At 38.8% G+C, this 23,095-nt stretch overlaps 2 protein-coding genes across 19 annotated transcripts in view; both read left to right on the plus strand.

The window, feature by feature from the left end:
* LOC143375392 (CUGBP Elav-like family member 1-A) overlaps positions 1-12,349 on the plus strand; it is a 628,399-nt gene extending 616,050 nt beyond the window's left edge. For 12 of the 17 annotated variants that reach the window (XM_076824544.1, XM_076824485.1, XM_076824419.1 and 9 more), the window contains 2 exons: positions 373-603; positions 1,969-12,349. In XM_076824544.1, coding sequence (XP_076680659.1) covers positions 373-603; positions 1,969-2,096 — 359 coding nt within the window. In that variant the 3' untranslated portion in view covers positions 2,097-12,349. The remainder of the gene's footprint in view (positions 1-372; positions 604-1,968) is intronic. The other 5 variants (XR_013086888.1, XM_076824459.1, XM_076824468.1 and 2 more) reach the window with 5 other exon arrangements.
* Positions 12,350-19,484: 7,135 nt separating this feature from the next.
* LOC143377461 (transforming growth factor beta regulator 1) lies at positions 19,485-23,038 on the plus strand. 2 transcript variants are annotated; one of them, XM_076828745.1, is made up of 6 exons: positions 19,485-19,711; positions 20,433-20,661; positions 20,736-21,012; positions 22,236-22,455; positions 22,530-22,790; positions 22,888-23,038. In XM_076828745.1, exons 1-5 carry the CDS (start codon positions 19,592-19,594, stop codon positions 22,701-22,703), a joined length of 1,020 nt encoding a protein of 339 aa, XP_076684860.1. In that variant the 5' UTR covers positions 19,485-19,591; the 3' UTR covers positions 22,704-22,790; positions 22,888-23,038. The 2 variants fall into 2 exon arrangements, with proteins under 2 accessions (XP_076684860.1, XP_076684948.1); XM_076828833.1 differs by lacking the exons at positions 19,485-19,711; positions 22,888-23,038 and adding an exon at positions 20,002-20,275 and having other exon boundaries at positions 22,530-22,743.
* The last annotated feature ends 57 nt before the right edge of the window (positions 23,039-23,095 follow it).

The following is a 23,095-nucleotide window of genomic DNA, read 5'->3' on the forward strand; positions in this document are numbered from 1 at the left end:
TGAACAGAGAAATGAAATGAAATTACGTAGTTCATTGAATTCATCCTCCAGCACGCTATAAGACGAGTTCCTTATATTTCTATAAATTCTTTTAAAACAGCGCATCTTTGGATTAAATAAAGAAATTCGACCCCCCCCCCCTTCTGAAACCACCCCCTACCTTATGTTTCGCACAAAGGATGTCTTGTACCTTCACTGGTCTAAGAAATAACAGACTCCGTACAGTTGAACTGTGTATGCCGCGGATAAATTTTCTGTAATCGCGATCGAGATCTGTTTAAGTACGAATCTCGTGGGATGCCAGAAGGCAATTCACGTAGAACGCCATTGAATGCAATAAAAAGGACTTGTAATGAGAAATGATGTTTCCAGGGTTCCCAGCGTTCACGGCAGCTGCGGCCGCGGCTGCGGCAGCGGCCCAGAAAGCGAAATTCACCACCACCGATAAACAAATCGAGGGTCCCGAGGGCTGCAACCTGTTTATCTACCATCTACCGCAAGAGTTCAGCGATACTGACCTCGTTTCAACGTTTCTGCCGTTCGGCAACGTCATCTCCGCAAAGGTCTTCATCGATAAGCAAACGCAGTTGAGCAAATGCTTCGGTAAGCCAGCCACGCATCGTACGCGTTTCCAATCCACACATTTTTAACCCTGCAAGCATCATTCAATATCTTAATCCTGGTCGTCAACTAACACGGGGAGGACAGCATGTGATAGACATCGATTTTGACGAGCCTTGGCACGATGGATCTATGTCGAAAATAAGTAAATAGGTGTCCGAGTGTTTCTGCCAATAGGCCTTAATAATATAGATATTTGCGTGTAAATTATTAAAAATTCCATAGTGGCCGTTGGGGTTTAGTGGGTAAAAATCCCACACTACCCTGGCGCCCCGGGGTATTCCACTCTGGAGAAGTCGGGGTGCCTTTTGAAGATGTCTGCATGTTAAAAAAAACTTAATAAATTTTTTTTATAAATTATATTTTTTTATAATTTTTTTTTTAACTTGGGGAAATCTTCAAAATGCACCCCGTCTCTTTCAGAGGGGAATTCCCCGCGGGCACCAGGGACTTGTGGGATTTTTAACCACTAAAACCTCACGGCCACTATGAAAATTATAATAATTTACATGTAAATATCTCTATTATTAAGGCCTATTGGCTGAAACGCTCGGGCACCTAATTACTTATTTTCTATATAGCTCCGTCGTTCCAAGGCTCATCAAAATCGATGTCTATCACATGGTGTCCTCCCCTTGTAAGTAGTAGGGTGAAATTAAAATGTCTTCCCTGGCAGCGTTTATTTATTTTTTTTTTAAATACATTTTACAGCTAACAGGTTCAGTACACATTGATGTAGCATTAGCACAGATTTGTCTCGATAGAAGATGATAGTTGGAGACCCGAACGTCACTTTCTCTCGAGACAGGGAGTCTTTTTAGGCTTGCCTTTATTACCTTATCGCGTAGAATGCAACTGTGAATGCGCGAGAGGGGCACTCAGCCTCCTCATTCGCCGCGGCAACAACAGAACAAGTGGAGGGGATAGTGATCACCTTATTTCGAGCCAGAAGCCTGTCTTTCTTTCGAAACACTACTGCAGCATTTTAAGAAATGCTGAAAGATATTTGGTTGCGTAATCGGGGTAGTACTGTACCTGTTCGTTTGATCGATGCCAAGCTCGCCGCTCCCAAGTACATATTTTGCGTTACTATATAATTTATTACTTAACCCAGACCTAGCCTTAACTGTTGCTTATTTAACGAGTATTTCAAACCAAAGAGCACACCCTTACCTACACCCAGTGCGTGACCCCCGTCTAGGGAGGGCACAGTTTTTACATTTAAAATGCACTCTTACAAAGTTCGTAGTGCTCGCCACTTAAATCGTGGACTTGAGCCAGTTACAAAATCACAGCCCACATTCGAATGGAAGCGCGTCGGATAATTAGATTGCAAATTATTTTCAGGCTTCGTGTCGTACGACAACGCGGCAAGCGCGCAAGCAGCGATCCAGGCGATGAACGGTTTCCAGATCGGCATGAAACGGCTGAAGGTCCAGCTGAAACGATCCAAGGATGCATCGAAACCCTATTAGCCGACGACGTCACTCACCATTCGTAGGTAGATACCGAAGGCTTCTCGGATGCCACGGCTCGGAACCAACGACCATGGTGTCCTTGATCAAAATCCTGTCGATAAGTCGCGACACGTCGATCGCATTGGTCGGGATGTGTTCCTCGGTCTGAACGATAGCTAGATCGTTTTTATTTCGACAAGAATATCGTTTAGAAGGGCAATGCTTCCAAAATGAAAACTGGGTCTCTAGTCAAACAGTATTCCCCGCGAATGTTGAAGCAAACGGGAACCTCTTATGGGCACTCGCAATCAGGCGCCGAAGAGAATTTCGTTTCAAATTCGCGTTATCCTTCGTAAACGAGGCTGTGATAATCTTGAAGACTTACGTCGCCAGACTTTCCCCCAAAGAACAGAGAGAAGTAGCTTGCAAGACCCTTTTCGACGTTTCTCGTCTTCACGATACGCATTCTATCTCTCGACTTCACTTCTCTACCTGTTTACAGTCCGTCCATATATTTTCCGGTTTACTTTTGTACCTGAATAGAGAAGTCTCCACCTTTATCTTTCTCATCGTGTCTCTCGTTACGCCTGTATCTCGTGATAATACGTGTTATTGATATGTCGCTCTTCACGTTACCCCGACACAATGGTCCCGCTCTTTTTCAACGAGATGGTGGTGTTCTGTTGAACTCGCGTTGGTTCCTTTTCGCTTTAAGACACAACGAAGAGTTTCCAACGTTAAAACTTTGGCTGAGCACTCGGTGAAAGTGTTGCGGTATGCGTTGAGTTAACGCGCGATGCGTCGCGTGTTTTGGTTCCTTTACGTGGAATTGTTTCTAGGATGTCGCCACTGGTTCTGTATACGAAGAAAATACACGGTAATGTATCGCGCGGTTAAAAGTCAGACAGGCCTGGGTTACTATTTGAAAGGGGCGCGCGCGCGCGAATTAAATAGTATTCACCTGTGCATTCGCCCCGAATATGCATTCGGCGCGCACCGATTTTTTGCTCGTTCGGAGCTCGTTCGGCGCGCCTGCAGCGCGCGTTCGGGGTTCAGTGAAATTTGCGGCGTCCATTTCATGGTATTATTCGGACCCGAATTCACGCATTGATGGACCTCCAGCATGCGGATCGGCCCGAACGTGGGCCCGCGCCCCGAACACCGAACGAGCAAAAAATCGGTGCGCGCCGATTCCGCATTCGGGGCAAATGCACAGGTGAATACGCGGCTCAACGTTAACAGCGAATGTTCTAATACATCTTCGACGTTTCTAACGCATAGTTTCGCTTGCTTAACAATATATTACACGTAAAATTTACACACATCCTTCTTACATATTTCACGTTATATGTATAGGTATAGATACATAAATTTTTATTATTTTAAACGCGCATATTATAGGTACATTCGATCATGATATGAGAAAGCTTATATTATATACCGCTTTTCCCGGAAAACCACCGACGCGGATTCGAAGTGTTAACAGATGAGTACTTACATTAAAAGAGAGAAGGAAAAGTTACGACGTGTTTTATTAATTTAATTAAGTTTAATTGTTAGGTTGATTAATTTTTTTTTAAGATAAAATCCGTCCCAATTTTGTGAAATACCCTGTATAAAGTATCATAGTACTAACTACGGAGAGCGCTTTCTCTCATAATCGTGTATTTTTTTCATGTACAGTATTCCAGGGCGACTATTTCAATCTCCCGTTCCTAAAATACAACATAATGTTCAGCCTTCGAAATAGGGCTTCAGCAAAGTACGTTGATGCCTATTTGCGCTGCATCGAAACGAGACCAAAATATCCTCGCTTAGCAGTACTGATCCTTCGGTTGTCGAAGATTTGCAGGCCTGCCTCTATGGCCCCTTACCTGCCCCCTTTTGCACCAGTGGTGTAATCAAACACCATTTTCGTTGCAACGGCTGCCAATCAAGCTTTCTGTGCTAACTTTTGTGCACAAAGTGGAATTACGTATCGTGAAGTTTCACTAACATACATATACCGTAGTTTTCCTCGGATGAGTACGAGTAGTTCGCTTTGAGTTTTTTTTTCATTACACGTAAATGGTTACGTTAACCAACTTCCCAAGATTTTCGCTTCTCTATTCTTGTTCTGTCAATTTTTGTACGTATATATATATTTACACACACGTGTATGCATACATGTATTCAGACATGTCGTACATGCATGTATACACATGTGTTTATATATACGGGGTGAATCACGCAATTGGCACAGACAACACCTCTTACGCGGTTATGCAAAACCTGAATGAATATTACAATGTCTTTTTTCTTAGGACCCATTTATTTCTATAATGTAACAACGCTCATGGAAAAATTGTAGATGCGCTTTCTTTTAAGCAGAACCATGTTTTCTTTGTTACATAAATTGGTGCTTTCGAACGTTCTGTGTAAACAAGAATTAACGTAAGGCATTTGAAAAATGAATAGGTCACGAAATCTATGAACAATTCATATTAATATTGTGACGTGTTCAAGCTCAGGGCTTTTGTCTCTAAACGCTTCTGCCATTTATTGTGTGACGGCGGAATATTTTAATGTTCCGAATAATGTACATATCCCAGAAAAAAGATTCAAATACATTTCACAAATTATTAAAAAGAATCAAATCTCAGAAGAATCAAATCTCAAAAGAATCAAATCTCAAAAGAATCAAATCTCAAAAGAATCAACTTATGCAAAAGAATGCACTTCCTCGGTGCCAGTGGCGGATTTAAGAAAAAAGACCCAGGTGGCAAACGTTCTGAGAGGCCCATTTTTGGGGGGAAAATGAAGAGGTAGTTTACTAAAAGTGGGCTAAGGGTAGTAGTACTGAGAAAAAATATAGTTTGGATAAAATCGAATTTTTCTTTTAAGGATGGGGCCCTAGGGGTGTTTCTGAAGGGGCCCATTTTTCAAGAAAATGAATAAGTTTACTAAAAACGGTCTAAGTGTAGTAGTACAGAAATAAGATATAGTGTTTGGTTAAAATTATATTTTTTTTAAGATAAGGCCCTAGGGGGCCTTTTGGGCAGGGGCCCATTTTTCGGAAAAATGAAGAGGTAGTTTACTAAAAACGGGCCAAGTGTAGTAGTATGAAAAAAAATGTAGTATTTGGATACCTATACCTAATCATAATTTTTTTTAGTCATGGGGCCTTGCGGGGGCCTTCTGTGCAGGGGCCTAGGCCGCAACTGCTCATCAGCCGCCCTGTTAAATCCGCCACTGCTCGGTGCATTATTATATTTCAGGTTTCAGGAAAGAATTATGTGTGGCGACAATAGACATTGCGATATCATTGAGCCTTCTCTTCCAAAGCTTTTGCATAACCGTCCAAGAGATATTGTCCATGCCAAGTGTGTGACTCATCCTACATGTTTTTAGTAACATAAACTCCGTCGTAATTTGCATTGTTGTACCGGCAGGTAGCAGTGAAACCGCAACGACCTACCTCACTAATTTATTATATAATTACGCCACTATATTTATTATGTAGCCACGCAAATCAGTCCCTCGTTTACTGTACAGTGCGTCCCGATGCAACATTCCGACAGAGCACATGTACTCGACGGAGAAGGTGCTCCTTCCTTAGACGTTTTCCAACCTCGCGCCATTGGCGATACGCCCCTCTCTTGCTCTCTGTGGTTGGAAGTTGCCCGAGAAGGGACATCTCCGTCTGGTCTATGTGCTCTTTCGGAACAATTCATCGAGACGCGACATGCAACGTACAGAACTTGGAACATACTATCGTGATAGTTAATATCTCTAAGTTTGATGATTAATTACGCTATGACGCTTCATTAGTTGTTAGTACTAACATTGCCGTGTGTTTTTTTTTCTATGGGATATAACTGATCGTCGATAACGATTAACGCTAGAAGGTCCCATCGATTCTTTTCCTATAAGATACTCGAATCAACAGATTTCTCAAAGTATAATTTGTTCATTAGTAACTTGAAAGAAAACCTCGATGAGTGTCGCAATAGCGTGAACCAAGTAACAAGGACCAAAACTTAAATTTATTTAAAGAGACACTGTTTTTGTCACTAATCTCCGAGTTATGACCGCGATTTAAGAATTGAATCCTTGATTACTTCCGTTAAAAACGACGTATCAGTAAAATACCTGTGTACACGTTGCGCGGTGACGTCGTCTTTCAGATCCTGCGGGAATCATTACAAAGGGAATAAGCATTTACTACACCAACTGTCAATTAATCGCGGAACTTCCATGTCCTTCGATCGGTAAAACAGTGTCTGTGTTCGTAGCTTGCATGTTGAATGAATTGTAAGTTCTATTCTGAAAATAATACCAGAGGGAACGCAGAATAGTTGCAAAAAAAAGAAGAGGGTGCAAGAAAGTCGTCAGAAGGCTGAAAATATTTTTAGATAAAATATTTCGAAGGTCCTGGAAAACAGTTTGAACGAGCATCGTCACCGTGCACGTCTGCCCGGGCAATCCTACATATCTGGTGTGTGGTGGTGACTAACATGTCTGTGTGTTTGTTTGTGTGCCAGCAGGTGGCCTGTGACGTTGTGACCGTGTTCTCGATCGGAGTCGCCGTGCCATGTCAGTCTCAGTCAAATCGGTCAATCGTTCGACCGACCGGTCGGTCGATCAGTCACGACACCTTGGTCAGCCTCTCGATCAGTCATTCTTGTGTCTGTCGGTGCCTGTACACATCTGCCCGCTGTCTTGCTCCTCTCAGATATCTATATATCCCCTTCTCCATACATGATCATCCGACCAAGAGACTCCTCGAATCGAATCCATCCACCCAAGAGCTACCTCTACTTTTTATTTCGCGTTCCCACGGTTGCCTGCACTGCTTGGTCTCTGCCGTTTCACCGGAATAGATGGCACTGATTATCGATCGTGGTGCGTTAAGTCGCTCTCCCAATATCGTCGCCTGTGTGTAATAAAAACGATGTAAGAGAAGAGTCCCCCCAACGATGACCGCCGGCCAGCTTTACTGGACCAACGCGGTGCGAAATTATCCGGAAACAAGGACTCGTCGTGGGAATAAAATTGGCCGCTCGTTCTCTCCATGGTACGGAGAGACCACGGAACGACTGATCCATCGTTCGGAGTCGGATGTATAAAAACCGGGGGAAAAAAAAAGAAAAACAAAAATAGCAAAGCAGAAGTGTCTGAGACCGCCGACCGAGCACTATGTTTTCATGTTCCTCGGGCTGAACTGTGACACTACCTTATCTCTCTGTTTCTCTGTATGTGTGTGTATATATTGCGTAAAGTACGCGACGTAACCCATATATATCTACCTGTGCGTGTGTGTGTGGATGTGTACGAAAAGTGTTCGTATGCGCGCGCGCCCACGCCAGCCAGCCAGCCGCGCGATCTAAAGCTGATGAGAAGAGCAGGAAGCTTTCTTATTACCTGCAGCGTGTGGTCAGCGTCGGAGCTGAAAAAATCCAACGGAGCGAACAGGTACGAATCAATTTTAGATCGCAAAACAAATCACTTCGTGGACCTTTAGTGTAAGGAATATTCGCGAACAATCACTATCTAGATAGCTGTTTAAAAAAAAAAGGGACAGAAAGTATACTTGGTGTACGGAACGGAATCGGTATACTTTGTATAATACGAGAAATCGCAATATGCGTTGATAACTTACCGACCAGGCTGCGATTTTATCGGCTCATTTTCGGGTATCGCTGTGAACGTCGCGAACCGCCTGTTCATATGTAGATAATAACGCGCACTAACGTGCCGACTGATAACCGAATAAAAATAGGGAAGAAATAATATTTAGAGGAGAACGGGAAGAAATGAAGAACCGGTCAGACCGATCTATCGTTGTAAATTAAACAGTTGTAAAGATTACCAAAAAAAAGAACCAAAAAAAGAAAAAAGACAACTTAAAACGAAGAGACAAAGGATGAGTAGGGGGAAACGATACACATAAGTAGCATTTTTTAATGACTTTGTGATAACACATTGTACCGTACATAGGATTGGACTAGGGTCGCTTTTTAAAGTGTGTATGATACGAGCGCGGCATAAGAAACTTACTAATCGAAAGTTACGAACTATACAATTTTTCATCAGTGGGACACTTCACTACCGCACGCGATCGTCCTCTCTTTCCTTTTTCTTTTTTCTTTTTCTTTTCCCCATTGCTTGTACCAAGCAGGTACTTAATTTCTTCATTTGTACTTTATGATCTCTGTGGCGTTGAAACCGAGGCGAACGTGTATATCCATCCAGAAATGGTACCCTGTACTTTTTAACGCATGATGAAAAGCAAAGAATTGAGAAAAGGTCAGTGGAAACATTTTAGTTGATGGAGCAGCGACTAAGAATTAATCTTGGGTCAGTAACATTTTGTGGTACACTGTCCGACCGATATAACTATTTTACAAAGTACATGAGAATATATTGACTATACTTTACTAACTTTGTTTCGTCTATGTAGTATTAAGTTTTTAAAAATCAAATAGGTCTTGACCAGGATTGTCTGTCAACGATGTAAAAAGTTTTAACTGATCCTCTAATTTAGAATTAAGGGCTCTTACAGTAATCGTTACTGACGCAAGATTAACTCATTATTTTGTCACTTTAGATACTTAATTTAATTATAAACTTAAATCGAAAAGATATATGATTCCTATGTAGAGAGAGAGAAGAAATGGAAGAGTCCATAAATGGTAGCTGATAATTCGAGAGTAAAGTTAATCCAACCTCCATGTCCCTTGCATCTCTATAGTATCGCCAGTCTGTTGAACATTTACCCAGTTCCGTATATTTTTTCCGTGTCACAAACAATAGTAATCAAAATTGGTCCATCAAAAATCGGATGATCGATCCGACCAATCAGCCTTTAAACAAAATTCGTAAGCATAAGAAGAAGAGAAACAATGCAAAAGCTTTGGTTTTCATTAGAAAGAGAAGTATTGAGCTAGGAATATTGCAGTGTTGAGAATCAATTCACTTCAAGCAAATCAAATGATTACTTATTTTACATTAAACAATTGCAAATTGTGCCTGAGTGTATTAACAAGAAAAACTTCTTTTAACAATGTAATCAACTCATTTTTTTATATTAAATTTGCTTATTATCGTTTGTGCAAAGAATAAGTATAATTGTCGTCAGAAATGAAAATGGGTGACACATACGAATGTTCATGGCTGGATTCTTTTCTAATTGTTTTCATGATCCTGCATACATCTCTCCCCTTCCACCCTCCCTTTTCTGTATCAAGGGTTCATTCAAATTTAGATTTATAGCTATCATTTGCTATATGTACACCTTTTGTTTAACTTTCGCTAAACTCACATATTCATGTATCTGCTGGAATGATATGAAATCTTTTCGATGAAAATAACATGCAATTTACACGACAAGTCAAGCCAAATGAATGGAGCGACAGACACCAACCTTCTGTTTTTTTGTGCAATTGTTAGGATATAGGATATACAAGATGAATTGCTAGAAATCAATTTATTATGCATAAAGAGAAAATAGAAAAAATATTCTAGAGGAAGTTTAATTGATTCCATAGGGCCAACGAAATGTGAAAATGATTACTTTCAAAAACTGCTATTTAGCAACTTTTTAACAGGTATTTAAATATAACTGTTGTCTTCTACAGGGGATTAGCAATTTCTCCCTTACCATAAAGAACATAATGTTTGGTAGAAATTATCTTTTAATCAATAATTAGATGATTTCACCCTGAGAAATTTTACTGTGTGTCCCATTGAACTTCTTTATGTACATAAGTACATAATTGAGTGTAGTGCCCTTGGTTGGACTGCCTTGTATATTAATGAGATCTGGTTTGTGTCTCGCTCCATACAAACTACCAAAGACATCTCTTTTTAATTAATCGATGTACTTATGCACTATTAACACTAATTGTCACACACACACACACAACACGTTCAACTGATAACTACATTCTTAATACAAATGGAGCCTAGTCAGATGTAACGTTACGATGAATGTATCACCATTTTATGTTTGTGTCACTTCCTTACCATATTCTTTTTTTGGGAACGTGCGTTTACATCGCTGTTTAGTGCTGCTATGTTTACTATTACTACCACTATCATTATTATTATTATTACTACTACTATTATTATTATCCCACTTTACCGATGATTATTGTTACCCATATTACAATTCTTACAATTTATATTGCTATATTCACTGTTGATAGATTATTAATATTATATTGCGTCGTAATTATTACTATCGCTAGTATTTTTGGTGGTATCGTTATTATGAAACTTTATTATTATTACTTTTATATCTATTATTATTATTATTATTCGCACTTCGTAGAAATGGTAATTATGAATATCCGTATTGTTTTCTTTTTTTTTTTGTTGATTTTTGTGAAAATTGTGCAATGCTGGGCAATTATTGCGGCGCCATGCGATTGATTTTGATCGCAACACAAGTGCATGGAGTCAAGCGAATGGGTATGGATCACTCGTTTCAATGTACTTAATCAACTTGTTTACTATAGAAATCGTATTTACGTTACAACTGACGGCGAGGCAGATGTATTTTAAAGAAAAACGTTTACTGTCATTGTCGTATAGAATTTTAAAAGGAAAACACCACTGTTTGGGAAAAATGTGTATTCCCATCTGAATTGCATAAAATCAGGGATTTCCCGATATGGGCCAGGGCTACCAATGCGATAAGTAAATTCTAATATTGTAGTTACTTTATATATTTGTGTGTATTTTCTTTTATCAGAACTGTACTTATCATTTAAGCAAACGGGATTTACATGATGTTCCATGTATACTATTGCAATTTGTTTGTACTGAAACAGAAGAAATAGAGTGATCTTGCTCATTGCTACAATTATTACTATCGATACCATCATAATTTATCATTACCACTAGATTATATATACATATATTTTTTTTTTTTTTGTTTAAAATGCTAGAGATGTATACTAAGTCCGTATATCGTCGGATATACATATATACGTCGGTCAGCAATGTTAACAGATTACGATACTTTTATTTCGCTGTTTTTTTTTCTCTCGTAGAACTTGTTTCTTTGTTTTTCTCTTTTGTTTCTTATTTTTAATTATTGTAGTATTTGTACATCCACCGCGTTCGTTTTCCTTGGTGCTCTTGAACGTGCGATGCTTTGAAACGCAACACGCTGTAGCGTGCGTTACGAATGGATTTGAGGACGATCGCTCGATGACTCGGTTCAAGGATCATTTATTGTTGAAAAAACGTTAAATTGACAATATAACTGCAAATGAAAGACATACGCTCGATGACTCGGTTCAACGATCATTTATTGTTGAAAAAACGTTAAATTGACAATATAATTGTAAATAAAATGGACTCACATATTCCTAGGCTGGACATAAAAGCAGATAAAACGATGAAGAATTTAATGACACTTATCGAGTAGCTTTTTGCTTCCATTGAAAACTTGCTGGTCTGCAAAAAGTGCCAGACATTGGAACATGTTAAATTTGCACTTATAGAGTTCAGAAATGTTTCCAGGGAATATTTTCCCTCGGATGGAATACATACGTAGGTAAAACATAGATTTTTTGAAATGTCGAATAGGAAAAACGGATTCTTTTATTTCGAAAATCGCGTCATTGAAAGATCGTCCTTGGAGGGAAAGTTCGATCACGATAGTTTTATTTCGTGTCGAGGGTCGGCACAAAACGATCAACGGAACCACGGCGAAAACGATCGTAAATAAAGTCAAAGAGGAACCAAATTTCACCACCAAAAAGTAAGAGCCGCAATGTAGTACCTCCCCCAACCCCCTTGCGCACCATACAAAATGTTGTTTACACGCGCGTGTATCATGTGTGCGCGTGTGTGCGCGTCTATTATAATATAAATATCTATATATGTATATGTACACACGTATATCACGTCTGGGCATTACGTGTGTTTTGTGTATGTGCGTATGTGCGTATACAGATACGTGTACAAAATAATCGATGTATATTTTACGTGCGCTATATCATTCTTAAACGCGTCTTGTCCTATTGTTGTGTTTGAATGCCCGTGTAAAAAGGATTCTACATTTTCGTTTGCGTCTTTCTTTCCTTTTTTCTTTATTATTTTTTAAATTTCATTCTTTTTTTTTTTGGCTGTATCGTTCAGTGCAATTTCTAACGGCGGAAACGAGATGGAAATCCTAGAGCTCTGATATCTCTTCGTTTTCTCTTCGGTCGTACACCGCAATCAAAATGTGGCGTATGGTAAAGTAACAATACATTGTATTTATTTTGTTGGTTTAATTTATTATTTGCTTTGATCGTCGTCCGTCATCCTACTGTCCTCCGATCCCTTCTGTTTTTAACGTTAATTCATTGGAAAAGTCAGCGTGGAATATTCTGTGCTATAGTCTGATTTTGGAGAGCTGAGACCTCTGGCGGGGGTCCCTCGGACGGAGCGATGTTTAAGGAGGAACGGTGGCAACGCCGCACGCAATCCGTAGCGTACCATTGGCTCCTTAAAACCACGCCCCGTCCGAGGGACCCGCCCCGGGTCTCAAATCTCGAAGATCAGACTATAGAAGTCAAGGACAAGTTTGTAGTTTTGTTTCTTCGTGTTCTAGTGTAAAAGAATTGGGCACTATTTGATTCTTAGCGACGAATAAGCTAATAACGCGAAAGAATAAGGAACAAGTTTTTATTCGCCGTTAACGATTAAGCTCTTGATCGAATAAGAATTTATTCCAATGGCATAGGAAGGCGAATTTTGATTCGGGTAATTATTTATTCGTTATTTGGATTATTTGTTCTCTGCATTTTCTATTATTAGCGCAATACCAAGCATTTATTACATGGGAAAATAATTATTATCGCTTAGTAGACAGCGAGAAGTATCAACAGCTATACACATATCAGTATTCGAATAATTTTGAATTAATTGTTCGATTAAATAACGATGAATAATTCGATTAATGGGAATAACGAGTAACGAATAATTATAATCTGGATGCAATATTCTGCTAAAGGGAATTCGTTTGGATAATTATCTTATATTTATTTTCAGACAATTATATGTTCGAATAATGCCCAACTCTGGTCCACTAAACGAGGGTGTAAAACGTTGAAAAGGAAGCACGTATCGCAACCGAACCGTTCTCTCCCGAAAACTGCGCCTTTTGACCGATAGCAATTTCTCGAAGCGACTGGACGTTAGCTGATTAGCTGCAACATTAAGCATAAGCCTTTTCTAAGGAAATGGTGCGTTTGCGACAAGTGGCTGCTCGTAAACTTTTTCTCTCATCGTCAAGTAGAATACGTAGAAGTGAAAGAAGAAGTTTGGCCTTAAATTTTAAAGTAAAATCGAACTTCTAAGCGGGTCTTTTTTAAACTCGCCATCTATTTACGTCCCGTATTTTGTCAGCATTTTCGTTCAGGCGAACACGCGCGTTTGAGTAGGAAATAATCATCATTTTAATCGCAATCTTCTGCGTAGAATAATTGAAAGTTATTAGAAGTTTCGTTATGTTATAATCATTAATCTCGACGAATTCTTTTCGAAAATTATATTCGGACGGACGTTCGCGCTTGCTAACAATAGTACGTAGGTACCTACATCGAACAGAATGTTTTTTGACTTGAACACTTCAGCTGAACATTTCCCGGGGGGGAAATTACATTGACCGACATCGTGTAGTCCTTCCCTACCATACAAATTCTCGAAGTGCAAGTACTCGGTCGTGTAAGTGCGTGAGAATACTGCAGTCTGTAATAAAAACCGATTAGACGAGCATTCGTCGACTAACGGCGTGCTAAATCCATCGTGGAAAAAGGAGAAAGGATTTTTCGCGTGAATCCTCCCAGCATGACACCAGAATTGTCGTGCTGATGCAAACTTTCTATGAAACGATTTACTGCAAAATTACGATTTAGTGCTTTCGTACTTCGTTCAACTTTCGATCACCCTTGCGCCAGAAGGGATAACTTTGATGATTTGTTTGAAGGCTATGCTGCCCTCCCCAGTTAAAATGTTGAAATATTTGAAGTTCCACACGTCTTTTACCTTTTAAGCAAAGCTAGAAAACTCTACGTGCTTCGTAAAGATTTATAAACAGTATTATGTATTTAACTTAACTTATTTCCAAATGGTTATAATATCCTATCTAAAACGATTAATCAATTGGTACGGTAATAATACATCACCTACCGGTACACCTATTACAAAAAATTATATTAGGCTGTTACTAAATAATAACATGTTTTAATTTAAATGAAGGAGAATAAGGACGGTACAAAGTAAATGATAAAACTTCAGTTTTCTCGGTTGTTTCAAAATGTTAGATAGGACATTTCAACTAAAGAGGGCAGTATAGTAGAGTATGGAAGAATAGAAGTGCTACTAGTAGTAAACTGTGTATTATAAAGTACAACAAATTACGAGTTTCTGCTTTTGCCAGTAATTTTCTGACTCACTGAATTTCAATGCTCAGGCGCCACCCTTATTGTTTCCTCTATTTAAGTACGTACGTGTATTTAAATATTTGTCATGCTGGAGGGGTTAGTAGAACATCATACCTGAAGACAAGCGAGCTAATGTTAAACGAAGATATCGGTTTTCTAACCAGGAACCTACGATTTTTATATATTGTATAGATTTTGTACATAGAGGAGCATAAATCGACTATTCGAGGACTTTGATAATTATCTCAGTGGATGTTCATTCTGTGTTCGGCCTAATTCGTCCTTTGCCAAGATGGGATATCCGCCCGTTCGAGCCTCATAGTTGGCGAAACTAGGAAAGAGTGGATGAGATCGCTTTCGATAGTGTATATTAGAACTGAATATCATCGAAGACGAGGGAGGCGCTGAGAATAAAAGGAGTTAGTCGAATGTACAAAGAGCAGGAGCGTGCAAGTAGCGCAAGGATAGCGATATTTTCCTGCGAGGAAAGGGCAAAGGGACGAAGCTTTCGAGTGAAGATTCGGAAATTCGTTTCGTCATATCGTTCTCGTTAAACTACCAAGGCCAAATGGTGAAATCGTTCGTTGATGTAAATGGGAATGAAGAGCAAAAGAGAGAGGAAGAAAGTGTAATGTATAAAACGAAACTAGCGTGCATACGTGCAATGGGTCACGAAAGCGCTCGAACGCTTGCAATTGAAAACTTTAATCATCGACATGTGCAAATTAAAATCGACGATTCTAAGATAATGTTGCGATTAAGGTTAACGCACAGCCGTAAGGATTTTCTAGATAAAATTTGACGGAATTCCGTTATGAAATTTCCTTTTAACAAAATTGTGAAAGATTAGTATACAGGGTGGATAACGCAATTGAAATGAGTCGTATCTCGTGCTTGAAAACTTCTGTATTGTTTGGTATCCGAAAGCTTTATTTTCGAGATATAAGCTATTGAAATGTTATGAATTAGAACGCTCCCACTTCTGACGCGCGCAGTTCAATGTCGCTCGACAAGGCTAACTCTAGACTGTAGAGCAGGCCTGTCCAGCTTTCGCTCTTGCCCTCGAAGAGCAGCCGCGAGTGGTTGCGAGCGAAGGCAAGAGCGACAGCCGTAAAAGAGCGGGGATAGTGGCGTTCACAGATTCCCCCACCAAGAACACCTTTCGCTCTTGGGCCTGGCTCGGTGGCAGTGTTCACGGGAAATACCCTACCGGAGTCCGGACTCCCATCGTAGGGAGCGGGCTCCAACCATAATGAAACTGCAACACCTTTGATATCGCTTAAATTCTGTGTAAAACAAATGTGAATATACCAAGAAGTATTTTGGGTAATGTTTTAAGTGAACGAATTATTGTATCACTCTGTATACTCCCATTCTCCTGAACGTAACTACAATGCAATATCCGGCAGAATCAGTTTCCCTTGACATTAATGTGTACGAAATTATCTAGATGGTCTAAGTTACAGTGTTATTGTAACTTTAACGGATCTATCCAGTGGCGGATTTAACAGGGCGGCCGATGAGCAGGTGCCGCCTAGGGCCCCGCCCGGAAGGCCCCCCAGGGCCCCATCCTTAAAACAATTATGATTTTATCCAAACTATATTTTTTCTGTACTACTACAATAAGACCGTTTTTAGTAAACTTATTCATTTTCCTGGAAAAATGGGCCCTTTCAGAAAGGCCCCTAGGGCCCCATCCTTAAAAAAAATTCGATTCTATCCAAACTATATTTTTTTCTGTACTACTACCCTTAGCCCGCTTTTAGTAAACTACCTCTTCATTTTCCCGAAAAAATGGGCCCCTCGGAACGTTTGCCACTTGGGCCTTTTTTCTTAAATACGCCACTGGATGTATTTTAGTTTTGATACCTCGGAATAACGTATTCCTCCCCGTCTCATAGTTTTCAATAGTAATCCTTCGAACACGTTCAAGACTCACTCGTATCAGAGCGTGTGTTACCTTATAATTAATAAAAAAAAACTACGCGCATTCCGCGTCTCTTGTAAAAAAAAAATTGTGATCTCTCCCCTTTGGATGTCAGGCAACTAATGTAAGTTGTACAGAGCGTGCACGCACTCCAACCACAATCATCGGACGAACACACGTAGGTACACTGTGTATATAAACCGACTATGTAACTGATAAGGATATTTTTTGTACGTAGCCGAATATTTGAAATGAAGTAAAACTGCTCTCTGTCGTATACACACTTGTATATCCAATTAATTTGCTCCAACGGTAATCTTTGTACCTACGTAACCATCGCATGACTACTGCGGGAAGCGTAATTATCTAAATTGAAACAGTAAATTCCTTTTCTTTTTCTTCTCTCGAATTTCGAAAGTCACTAAAATCTCTCTCTCTCTCTCTCTCTCTCTCCCCTCTCGCTTTCTATTCACTAAAAGAATCGAGTACTTGTTAATTGCAACTGTAATTAACAAGTACTCGATTCTGAAACAGTAAATTCCTTTTCTTCTTCTTCTCTCGAATTTCGAAAGTCACTAACACCTCTCTCTCTCTCTCTCTCTCTCTCTCCCCTCTCGCTTTCTATTCACTAAAAGAATCGAGGACTTGTTAATTGCAACTGTAATTAGCGTATTAGTGACATAATAGGTAGCTCGTTTGAAAAATAGTAAGCATTACAAATGTTGCAATCGATTACTAAGAACGCAGACACGGTTACGAATTAGTTCGTTAACGAGATGGATTAAAATTGATCATTTCTTGGTTTGCTAGTCGTCCATGATCCGTCATCCCTGGTGTTTAAATGAGCTTCATTAAAATCGAGGAACATGAACATTATTGAAATAACCTTATTTCTTTTCTTTTCTTTTTGTGCTCGATATATTAATCGTTTTGGGAAATTCAGAAATCTTATTGTTAAAATCAGAAATATTGGAAGTTACAATTGAACCTCGGAATCTAAACAATTAGTTTCCTTCGCCTCAGACAAATCTTTACTGTAATCTTTCGTAAATAACAAAAAAAAGTACTCGGCGAAATGCAAAACTTTCGATTGCAAGTTCGAAGGAAAGGCTGCTTACAGACTGATACCAGTTGGCGTTACAAATGTTACGTAGTTCTACGAAAGTAAGAAAGCCGAGGGATTCTGTAGAATAAATAAAGCAACGACACCAATATAATAAGTAATGTCCAGTATTAAAGTTAGTACAATCTTTAAACTTTCTTTTGCTTTCTAATAAATTCACCGCCAGAGTGTTTCTAAATTATCCATAAGAACTGAACCTGTTAATGCAACTCACATAAAAGCACAGAACATAAGATTTTTACTGCTAAATAGACTATGTTTTTTGTCTCTGTAAGTTCTGTTAACCGATTTAATTTTTACTCATAGTTGAGAAACATCCTGCATAACAGATGTAATTCGCAACAAATACATACGTAACTGTTAGGCTCTTGAAAAATAAGACCGTGTCTGGAGTTTCTAAAGAAATTATATCCGATTAACTGATTCTGGCCTGTTCAAAAAGCTTTCCAAGTTTCACTGTTTTCTCTTCGATTCTCTCAGTAAGGGTAAAATAAACAATGGTAATAAAAGGTAAAGCCTCGTGCATAAATCGTTCTCTTACGTATCATTCAGTTATAATTAATTTTCGTTTAAACATTGCCACTTGGTCATGATATCAGAAAGTTAATAGAATTTGCAGTTCTGTCGCGAGCAACTTAACGACTTGCAATTGAATATTTTCAAAATTCGGCGTCGGGGTGTCATTTTCTATAAAAGGGTCATCAAATAACGATTTCCTTGCCAAAACTGTGGCAAACGGCAACTTTACAGATAAAGTGAATTAAAGAAAATTTATCTGAAACTGAAAATTGATATGCACGAACGAAGTTGCAAAATTATCAAGAGAGTTAGGAGTTGGGAGGGGATGACTTCGATGTACCTAACTAACTGTACGTATCCCTCAAAGTTTCTGTATAAATTCTAAGGGATATAAGGGATGCTGAATTCGTGAACGATTTGGTTACTGGAATCAACATAGTAATTATTAACGCCAACCTCTAGAATACATGTACATTTAAATCAAATAAGCTACGTGTCGCAATGTCTCAATTATAGCAACGATATAGATTTTGTATACCTGGTGTGTGATAAATGTAAAAACAAGCATGAAAAAGGACAGTGGCGTGCGACCCCGCGTTGCATAATTCACTGTTCGGCAGGTTAATAAAATCGTATTTTCGAAATAACCCGGTCATTGTGTTTTCTTTCGTGCTTCCAAACCTTTCTTGCCTTAATGTAAGTCCACGCACGGTAAGTATACAGTCTGGGACCTTACTATAAAACATCAAGGATATTGTTTTCTTCGAAATTATTACAGGCAGGGTATCGGAGCAGATCAATTTTTTATTTGCTCCACTCCTGCTCCGCTCCAGCTGTTGTTTTTTTAAAATAAAAATTCTTTTAATACTTTCAAACAGTGATTTTTCATTTGCAATAAACCCCACCTTTCTAGCTTTTCATTTTCATATAGAAAAAAAATCATAAAGAACGATATATTTTTTTCAATGCTGAAAAATTGAGAATTGGTATTTATTAAAAAAATTTTATTCATTTACTCTTATAAAATGAAAAAAAAATTAAATAATAAAAAAAGTGGAGCAGTGGAGCAGTAAAATTTGAATATCCCGCTCGAATAGACAACCAATTTAAATGCCAAGATCAAGTAAGGACTTCAAAGGTTCTGCTCGGAGTGGCGCCTCTTATTATATATCCTCTTTGATGGCAACGTACATATGGTAGTACTGCGCTTGCGCCAGACAGCGGCCAATGAAAATGAGGCACCTCTTACCCCATCCCCGTCCCGCAACTGATCCCCCCCCCCCAGTGGCAGTTAGCCCACCTGAGTTCGCATTCCAGATATTCTATAGTTCAATGGCCGAGCTCGGTCGAGCTGTAGATAACTGTAATAAACTTTCTAGTTTGTAACCACTCCAGTTTTTACATACTCTTAGTCGTTCTTTATAACCTAACTGGACTTAACACAGCTAATCGAATAGCAATCATAAACATTGAACATAACCTCTTGCAAATATTTAGCGTGTAATATATCGTATTTAAAATGACGCGAGCGTATGATAACTATTATAACGAGTTTCAGAAAAACGCCGAGTTACAGCAAAATCTTAAATACGAAAAGAAATATCGGAGATTAAAGCGAATTGTGAAGGATACAGTTTTTGTAAGATCATAATTACTAATGACAGTTAATGTTTCCTTTTTTTTTTTATTGTTGCGTAACACACTTTTGTGTGCAGTAAAATATGAGCAAGAAATTACCAAATATTAAGGGTGTGCGAGAACATGAAATTACGAGGACCCGAGCCTTGAGTCAGGTCGGATCAGAATTCTCAAAGTATCTCATAACCTAAGTCTATCAAGACACCCAGAACAAGCTCTGAGAAAAATTTTGGTTCGTACGAACGTTGTTCAGTTGTAAAAGGTGAAAAACATACCAGGAAACATAATGCATCGCAAATGAAATGGAATATTTCCATTTAAATTTGAATATGTAATACTTAATTGTTCTACAGTTTTAGGTAACAATTTGGAATTGGTTGTTATAACGATGTTACCAGCATTGACAATAGATGTTCGCTGTTAACTTGTCTGATAAAATCAAAAAAATACTGTGTTACTGTTGCTGCTAATATAGAAAATCATGCTATAATTGATTTAATGTCCATCTATGTTCTGGATAGCATCCTTTTTGTTTCCCATATTTTATAATCAATTAATTTGTCAGGTATTCTGATATACTTATGTTGCAAGATACTTTTGGGCTCTCGATTTGATTTTGCAGAAAATGCCTGATCCGACTGGATTCAAAATTTCTAGAAATCTGTTCATTCATAGCAAATAGTCCGTATCCATAAAAAGTATTATACAAGTTGTAATTCCAGGAAAATGCGGCACTGTGCGATCAAGTGGCACAAATGCAGGAAAATCTTGTCCTTGTGAAAGAGGAGAGATTGTTCCTACTGCGTAGATTATGTCAACAACAAGGGGATGTAGATTCTTCTGCTATTATAGCCCGATCGCAGTCCAATAGCATTAATTCTACTCCGTTCAATCTAGACTGTTCAACACCTAAGAAAACTGCAAAGAAAAGAGTATCAACCGATGGTTCAGGTACTGAAACAATCTAGTAATCCAGATGACACCGCGGCAAATGAGTATATCATTTTTAAATGTGGTCTTTACAGAAACAAAAAATAAGGCTAAGCGTTACAATAAAACGACGCGAAAAGTGGTTCAGTTGATACCACTGGACATGCATGGCAGACCGATATTCCCTATCGCTTTGGGCGACCTGACTGTTTACTCTCTCGGCGAAGTAGTATCCGATAGAATAGCGTATCACACAGAAGATCTCATTTATCCAGTAGGATATTGCAGTACACGTATATATGCCAACTTAAGAGATGTAAGAACAAAGAGCTTATATACGTGTAAGATATTAGATGGTGGACCAAAACCCAGGTACACATTCGTTTAAATCAATTGCACGTGTTTGATGATGCACATATACAGTACTGTATCCGTAAGTGATAAATTTCGTGATCCCACGAATGATAATCCACCATTCCCGCTATTTCTTTTGTAATCGCCGCGGCGAGTGAGAGTTCTCGGTTTTCTCTCGGTCGTTTTCAGATAGTGATCCTCTAGGGAGTGATCGGAACAACGTGTATCGTCGCTGATTGGTTGCCGCGATTTTGGAGCAAAAGCGGAAGTAGACAGGGAAAGAAACTGTAAAAAAGAAAGAGACAGAAATACTGAGAGAAAGAGAGAGAGAGAGAGAAATACTAACAGAAAGAGAGAGAGAAATACTGACAGAAAGAGAGAGAGAAATACTGATAAAAAAAAATACTGTGCCCCGATGGAAAGAAGTCGGTCGAGAACATAGACATATAAAGACAGAGCGTAAGCTGAGGGGGGTGTAAGATTCGCGGTAAGGGGAGCGATACAGGCAAATCGGGTAAAGCCAATGGTTATGCATGCCGAATGCTTCCGAAGCTAACCCGACGTGCCTGTATCTGACCTCTGCCTTTTCCCCTCCAAGCATACCGTTCCCCTCGCCGATAGTCCCAGCTTCTGCTCCGTCTATATGTCTATGGTTATACCGATCACTCCCTGGAGGATCCCTATTCTCACAAGGGAACATCCCGAACCCGGAAATTCAACAAATTTTGAAACTTGGTGTATACGTAGGGAATTTCCTCCTGATTACAATGCTATTTTTGTTTGCTACCCAAATTCACTCCAAGGAGGTGTAATTGACCCCTGAAAATCCGGTTATTTTCCGATTTTGTGTTATAACTCGCGAACTATAAAATAATTGTTTACTAATTAAAAGAAGTAACTTTTGTCTTGAAATTTTTTTCTATCTCTTATAGTTCGCGAGTTGTAACACAAAATCTGAAAATAGCCGAATTTTCAAGTGTTAATTTCACCCCCTTCGAGTGAATTTTGGCAGCAAACAAAAATTGTGTTATAATAAGGAGGAAATCTCCTACATATTCACAAAGCTTCAGAATTGTTTGAATTTTCGGGTTCGGGATGTTCCCTTGTCAGTCCCTCTCACGCACCGCGGCAGCGAATAAAGGCAAGCCGAATGAACCCAATTCGACAATTGAAACTCGCCGGTCCCGAGCCAGTTTCAATTTTAAAAGTAATACTGTACTAAAGGTTAAATTATTTTCCAGGTTTGAAATAGTATCTGATAATGACCTCGATCAGCCATTAGTAGGATCTAGCCCTGACGAATGTCATTCAAAGTTGTTACTAGCAATTTCTCCTTCACTTCGTTCGATAATAACAAAAGGCGCTGACTTTTTTGGTATTTCGCATCCCACTATACAAAATCTTGTACAAAGCACACCTGGAACACGTAAATTGGCTATGTACAAGCAACAACGATTCGAAGTATGCGATTCAGAAAATTTGATCTGTACATGTTCACTTTCATTATCAGAATTTACCTTCTCTTTACTGTTTAGGTAAGTAAAAATCAAACGATAGAAAGAGGCACAAGTCCGGTAATGGAAGAAGAAACAGATCCAGGACTTGGGTTTGCCGCTCTACATAGGCATTATGCTTTAACGAATTCTTATAGAATTAAAGAGGAGCCATCTGACCATGACCTTTTAGCTCTTCAAGAACTTCTTGCGTGATTTTTATACTGTTAACGAAATATTCATTATATATAATGATTTCATATATTACTTTTACATGAATTCCATTGTTACTGAATACAAGTACTTCAGCTAGACCAAAGTTGGGGCAAAATGTAATCTAATTACGAATTACAAGTTACGATTAAAATGTAGTTTATAATTAGATTACAGTTTGCCCAACTCTGAGTTAGACGTATCCAAGTATCTTGGAAAGTGTACATTGCTTGTTGATATACGAAATAGGAGAAAATACTAAAATAGGTAAAATTTATTTCGTAAGGACTTATTTACTGACCTGTAATGTATTAAACGATTTATTTCTCACCTAAGTAGTATAAGCTGTACAAATTTATTTGTTTTATTGAAATAATTTACAAATAAATGTGTAG

This window comes from Andrena cerasifolii, chromosome 1 (assembly GCF_050908995.1).
Source record: "Andrena cerasifolii isolate SP2316 chromosome 1, iyAndCera1_principal, whole genome shotgun sequence".
In the NCBI taxonomy this organism is placed as follows: Eukaryota; Metazoa; Arthropoda; class Insecta; order Hymenoptera; family Andrenidae; genus Andrena; species Andrena cerasifolii.

Coding starts and splice junctions, on each gene's coding strand:
- LOC143377461 (XM_076828745.1), top strand. CDS start 19,592: ATGACGCGAGCGTATGATAACTATTATAACGAGTTTCAGAAAAACGCC. Junction 21,013..22,235: donor GATGGTGGACCAAAACCCAG/GTACACATTCGT, acceptor ATTATTTTCCAG/GTTTGAAATAGTATCTGATA. Junction 22,456..22,529: donor ACAAGCAACAACGATTCGAA/GTATGCGATTCA, acceptor TTTACTGTTTAG/GTAAGTAAAAATCAAACGAT.